Source organism: Charadrius vociferus, unplaced genomic scaffold, assembly GCF_000708025.1.
Source record: "Charadrius vociferus isolate BGI_N301 unplaced genomic scaffold, ASM70802v2 scaffold260, whole genome shotgun sequence".
Classification (NCBI taxonomy): Eukaryota; Metazoa; Chordata; class Aves; order Charadriiformes; family Charadriidae; genus Charadrius; species Charadrius vociferus.
The window spans coordinates 662,554-667,938 of NW_009646410.1; the positions used below are offsets into that span (position 1 = coordinate 662,554).

Consider the following 5,385-nt stretch of genomic DNA (forward strand, 5'->3'; position numbering starts at 1 on the left):
TGCTGAATTTGGCATAAACTCTCACAAGTTTAAAGGCAAAGGATACCACATAGATAGATATACACACACACACATATATATACATAGATGGCAAGTGAGAGAGAGCAAACAACGTAAAGGGCAGTCTAAGAGGAATGGTCAGAGTAGAGCTGCTGTCCTGCTCCACTGAGAGCTCCTGGATCCAGCATACACAAGGGCATGCACAGGATGCTGTCACAGGATGAAGCAAGTTGCTGAGGGAGGGAATCAGTCTCAGTGGTGCTCTGGGGAGGAGGCGCAGTGGAGCTCAAAGCTGTCCTTTACCTGTAGCTGAAGAAGAGTGTATTGCCAAGAAGCAATTCCAGGAGCTTTGAAAATGAAGCGCACAGCATTGGTGATCAAGAAGCCAGCCTGCAATTCAAGCAGAAATGACAGTCAGCTAACTACTAGTACTTCTAGGGAAGGAGTTTTCACTGCCTTGTAACATTTTTAGTCCTGAAAAATCTGGAAGGTACACTTGGTCTGCTGCTACAGTTCCTCCCTCCACTCTCACTGCTAGATGGCTCAGCATCTTTGCTTCTCTGAACTACCCAAGGAACACGCAGAGTCGGCCGCATCAGTTAGCGCCTGGCAACAACTTCCTGTTGATGGCTGCAAATTCTTCACCTTTATTGACAAAACATGGCTCTATTCAACAACAAGGGCTTAAAATGAGACCTACCAGTACAATAGGGACAGCGTATTTCAGCATCACTGACTGTACAGTGAATCTCTCATTATCCAGGGCCGTCACTGGACGTGACAAAGCCATTTCCAGACACCACCTAAAAAATGGAAAACATCTTGAGATTTCAGTAGCAGACCTGACTAGAACACTGCTTTCACTCTACGCTATGAGGGATGACACTTTAAAGAGAAGCCAAGTTCTACAGTACCAGCATTGCACTTGCCCTGGTAAATTTGGATTGCTGTTGAGCAAACTCCGCAGGTCTCCCCACCCGCTTAACAGGAAGGCTCCATCGCCCCAATGTGTACTGAAACTCTAACGGGACATTCAGGTATCTGTATCTCCAGTTGACCAAAGGGTGTCAAATTGTTGGTTACATCAAATGCATGAAATGTGTGACCTCCATGCGTTATTCAAACTTAGTTGGAAAGTAATAAGCTGAACAGTAGTACTCAGCATACATGCGGTTTTATGTGTTAGCCTAACCTACCAGTTAAGGAGGACAATCGAAGACAGAAAGTAAAAGACTTATAGTATTCCCAGGTAATAGAGAAGACAGCACAGCATATTTGAAAATTCCTGTCTTGGACTGCTAAGTCTCATTCTTTGCCGACACAGGGCAGCAACAAGGAGATGGACAAGCTGTGCAGGCATAGTGCACTGTATTTAACCCACCTGACATTATCAATTATCGGGGTCTTCAAGACACGGAAGAGACGATACAGCTGAGGGTTCTGAGGTCCCTTCTTCACTTCTCCTCTGGGGGAGGGTGGTGGTGAGAAAGGTGGAAACAGATCTCCTGGCTCCAGAACTATGTGCTCATCGTCCTAGGAAAAAAGTCAGAGAGCCCAGAGTCTGCAGTCGGGGCCTCGGTGGAATCCTGCTGCGAGGGACTGGAGGTTTAGTCCAGCAGGATCCCTCCCACTGCAAGTGACACAATATATGTTTGTCACAGTTCCTTCTCTCAGCTTTCAAAAATTCATTAGCTAAACTAGCTAAAATGAAATGCTTGTGTTCAAGCACATCTGGTTATTTCATGAAAATTGGCATTTGGAGTGAAAGTTATGATAAAAAACAACAAAGGTAAATTTCAAGCTTTAAACTTTTTCCAGTCTTCTTCAAGCAGCAAAATCTTTGTATAGATCTTGTAATTGATTTGTAATTGATTTGTTGATTTACTTCTAGGTATTTTACATTATCTTCTTGCATAACAAATCAGTAGTAAGGAGAAGGTCAAAGCAGACAAACTTTATTTCTCTAAAGGCTAAAGTAGGGGGGTTGTATGTCATACCATCCTACTGGATAGATTCATTCCACTTATATTTAGCAGCGCATTACAATTCCCTCTTGACTTGGAAGAGATGGAAATATGGTGCTTTGGTATCACATTAGTGTCTCCTGTCCATTGAGTTTGGGAGTTCATAGACAAGATGCAGTCTGTCTAACGAAGCACCATCCTTGACTGAACTGGAATTTCAAACTATTTTCAAGGCCAGAAGAAATCAAACACTACAATAATCTGTACACTGGGAATTAGAGTATTCACAAGAAAATCCTAGGAAATATATTGTTCCAGGCCAGGGAAATAAGACAAGGAAGTTACCTTAATCCCTCTCAGAGAAGCAAATGACTCCTGGCCCGGCCTCAAAGCAATCACGTCTCCTTCTACTAACAGGCTCACAGGCAGGTTGACAAGATGACCATCCCTGTAGGCCCAATGAAGGGACCAGGATGGGGCATAAGGCATGTGAAGGTCAGGGTACATGGAGTCTGGCCATTTCACGTCTTTGCCAAGAGTATCTGAAAGCACAAAGTGTGAAAGAATTAAGTGGTAACAATTCTGGAGGGGACAATCATACATCCGTTTACATCCTGTAGTGGCTATATGTCCTCCAGTGCTAAGCTCAGTCTGTTGCCACAATCTTTTATCACCTCTCTGTTTCTCCTTGATGGCTTTTCCCCTCTCTCTCCACCCAGTATTAACAACTAAATATAGTCATCTTATAACTTTAAATACATACTTGTACAATGGAAAAGCTAAAGGCTGTCCTTAAAACTGCTGCACTGAAATGAACTGCCTCCTCAGGTTCAAAAGCCCCCGTTGAGACAATGCTCACGCAGAGCAACTTATTTCCTTCTGTTCTATGTTGTGGTACAACCCCACATATTCTTCTCTCATCATCTGCTGCAAGGCAGATATTTTTGTAAGATACTGAGGATTTGAATTACTCCAAAGCACAGACATAACAGACGCCTACCTGATAACACACAGATTGGAAGCACATGGCCACATGACAGCTCAAAATAACTATTCTACAGGACAGGCATGAGTAGGACACAATTCTCACAGCTTGTTTCTGTGTAACACAGGGGAAGGCTAGTAAGCTCAATTAGTAATGTATGTGACCAGGTTTTGAGAAAAATCCAATGGGAGGAAAACACAAACACGAACGAGAGACAGATGAATAAGACCTCACCATTTATCTTATCAATAATTGTCTGAAGTCTCCTCTCCACCTCTCTGCACTTCAGCCTCTCTTGACGCCCAATCATGAAGAGATCCAAGAGGAGAAGGAGGAAGAGTGCCACTGCATTAACTATCTCAGCACCTTGGCTTTGCACAGCAAAACAGAAGAAAGCAGAAAGCAGATGAGGTTTGAGTAAATGAGCAGAATACACCGCCAGCCACCCACAGAGATAAATGCACACCTGCTCGGTTGTTTATTCCTACATCCCACAAACTTATGGCTAAAAAAGCAAAGCAGGGGAGCTATGCTCACGCTGCTTCAGAATAATGCCACCAGAGAAGTCTGAAAGAACCCGTTTCAATTAAAAGGTACCCTTACAAATACAGTTAAGGCATGCACAGATGACAGCACAGTAACTTCTATGAGCCACTAACTTCTCCAGTTTCAAAATCCTTCTTAACTCTGATAATGCCTTAGGATTTTTCAAGATCTAGGAGTGCTGTAGAAAAAAATTCCCCATCTCTCCATAGGATACTCTATGGGTCTATTAAAAGTAGAATTAAGTTGGCTGAAGTTTTGTGAAAGGGACTGATAGGGACAGAATTACCAGTGTAAGTATGCTAAGGTCTAGATGTCTAAACAGAATGAGGGACAACACTGTTATGTCAGCCACACACAGTGTTGAGATGATATAAAACTACCACCTTGCTTCAGTTCACCACCACAGGATGTTCTGCTTACCTCCCCTGTGGCTGGCTCCCATAGCAGCACAGCAGCAACAGCACTGCCAGAAGCATCAGAGATGCACCAGGCCAGTGGAAACAGGAGCAACGGTTACCATGGTACAGAAAACTGCTCCTCCACACCTCCTACAAAAGGAGAGCAGCAAACATTCACCATTCATGAAATACAGAGCCAGACATTTGAAAAAGCAGAGTGAGAAAGGGTGAAGGCAGCAGTTGACGCTCCAGGGTGAACACAACTTTGTAAAATCCCTGAATACGATACAGAGCATCCCAGATCAGTTATGTGACTGCTACAGCACTGACAGTTGCTCAGCTGGCTAGTATGGGTGAACACTCTCTGCCTTACTCTGGCTTGGAAGAATGAAGAGGCTTCTGTGCCAGGCTGCCCCATTGTCACTAACCGAGCAAGGAACACTGGTAAGTACCATGCATAAACACCAGCACTCTGTATTCAACACACACCCCAGGCAAACATGGTGGACAAGGGGAGACTGTTGAGCTTCACAGTTCTTTCTCTCCACCTATACGGACCCCTAGGCACGCTGCCGTTACTGGCTCTTGAAGCCCTTAGATCCTTCACAGGTGAAGCTAAGCTCCTGTAGAGCTCCAACATCCAGAAGAGAAATGCTGAGAGAAACATACCCTTAGGCAGACTCCTTGCTTTGTTCCCAAGGACCTTAGCAGTTCTACACCGGGACACTCTGCAGCAGCAGTCCGGGAGGGAATGCAGCCAACTTTTGTTTAGTCTTCAGCTTTACTTTGAGAAGGGGAGACTGAGTGCCAAACCTTGTGCTGTTTGGTGCCTCACCTTCCATGAAGTCACTTTTTTCCGTTCTTTCTGATGCCCCTCCAGCAGTGCCGACAACTGGTCTCTCAGGATCGTGAGGGCTTTCTTTGTGGTAAGGCCCAAACTTGAGGTCATCTCATCCTGAGGTGCCAGAAAAACAAACTGTTTAGTGCTTTCCTATTTTCTTTTTAGGCTTTTTCCTGGTGGCTGACTGAGCACCCTACCGTGAATGCTTCGCACTCATCATCGCCAGTCTGATTCTCCATTTTCCTGAAATCATCTTCCCTCCTGTGAACTTTAGACTGCTGGCTGGAATTAGAGCACTTAGATAATATCAGGTAAACAAACCAGTCCTGACTGTGCCGGATAAATGCTTTATCAAAGCACAATACCAAGTCATTTCTGCGAAACAAGATTCTAATCAGCAGAGGCTGAGGACAATACAAAGGGAGGCTGCTCAGGTCCGAGGTTACGCAGGCTTGAACCAGTATCAGCTCGTAGAGACAACAGAACACAGACAGTTATGGTAGAATTTTAATGATGCAGGATGGATTTTGCTAACAGTAATAACAACTAAGTAGTAGAATATCTGCAATTCTAAACAAGAGTGGTCCAATTTCCACAACTGCTTGTTACGAATTTTTGGTTATGAATTTTGCCTCTGTGGCTAATTCGATA

The 5,385-nt window shown here is 44.2% G+C and overlaps 1 protein-coding gene across 1 annotated transcript in view; it reads right to left on the reverse strand.

Annotated features, from left to right (window-relative positions):
* Positions 1-4,842, reverse strand: part of KIAA0195 (KIAA0195 ortholog) — a 29,063-nt gene extending 24,221 nt beyond the window's left edge. The window contains exons 1-7 of the mRNA XM_009895864.1: positions 4,729-4,842; positions 3,916-4,043; positions 3,184-3,320; positions 2,310-2,506; positions 1,382-1,533; positions 701-803; positions 304-390 (exon numbers count right to left, since the gene is read on the reverse strand). Of these exons, the coding sequence (XP_009894166.1) occupies positions 304-390; positions 701-803; positions 1,382-1,533; positions 2,310-2,506; positions 3,184-3,320; positions 3,916-4,043; positions 4,729-4,842 (918 nt within the window). The remainder of the gene's footprint in view (positions 1-303; positions 391-700; positions 804-1,381; positions 1,534-2,309; positions 2,507-3,183; positions 3,321-3,915; positions 4,044-4,728) is intronic.
* Positions 4,843-5,385: the final 543 nt, after the last annotated feature.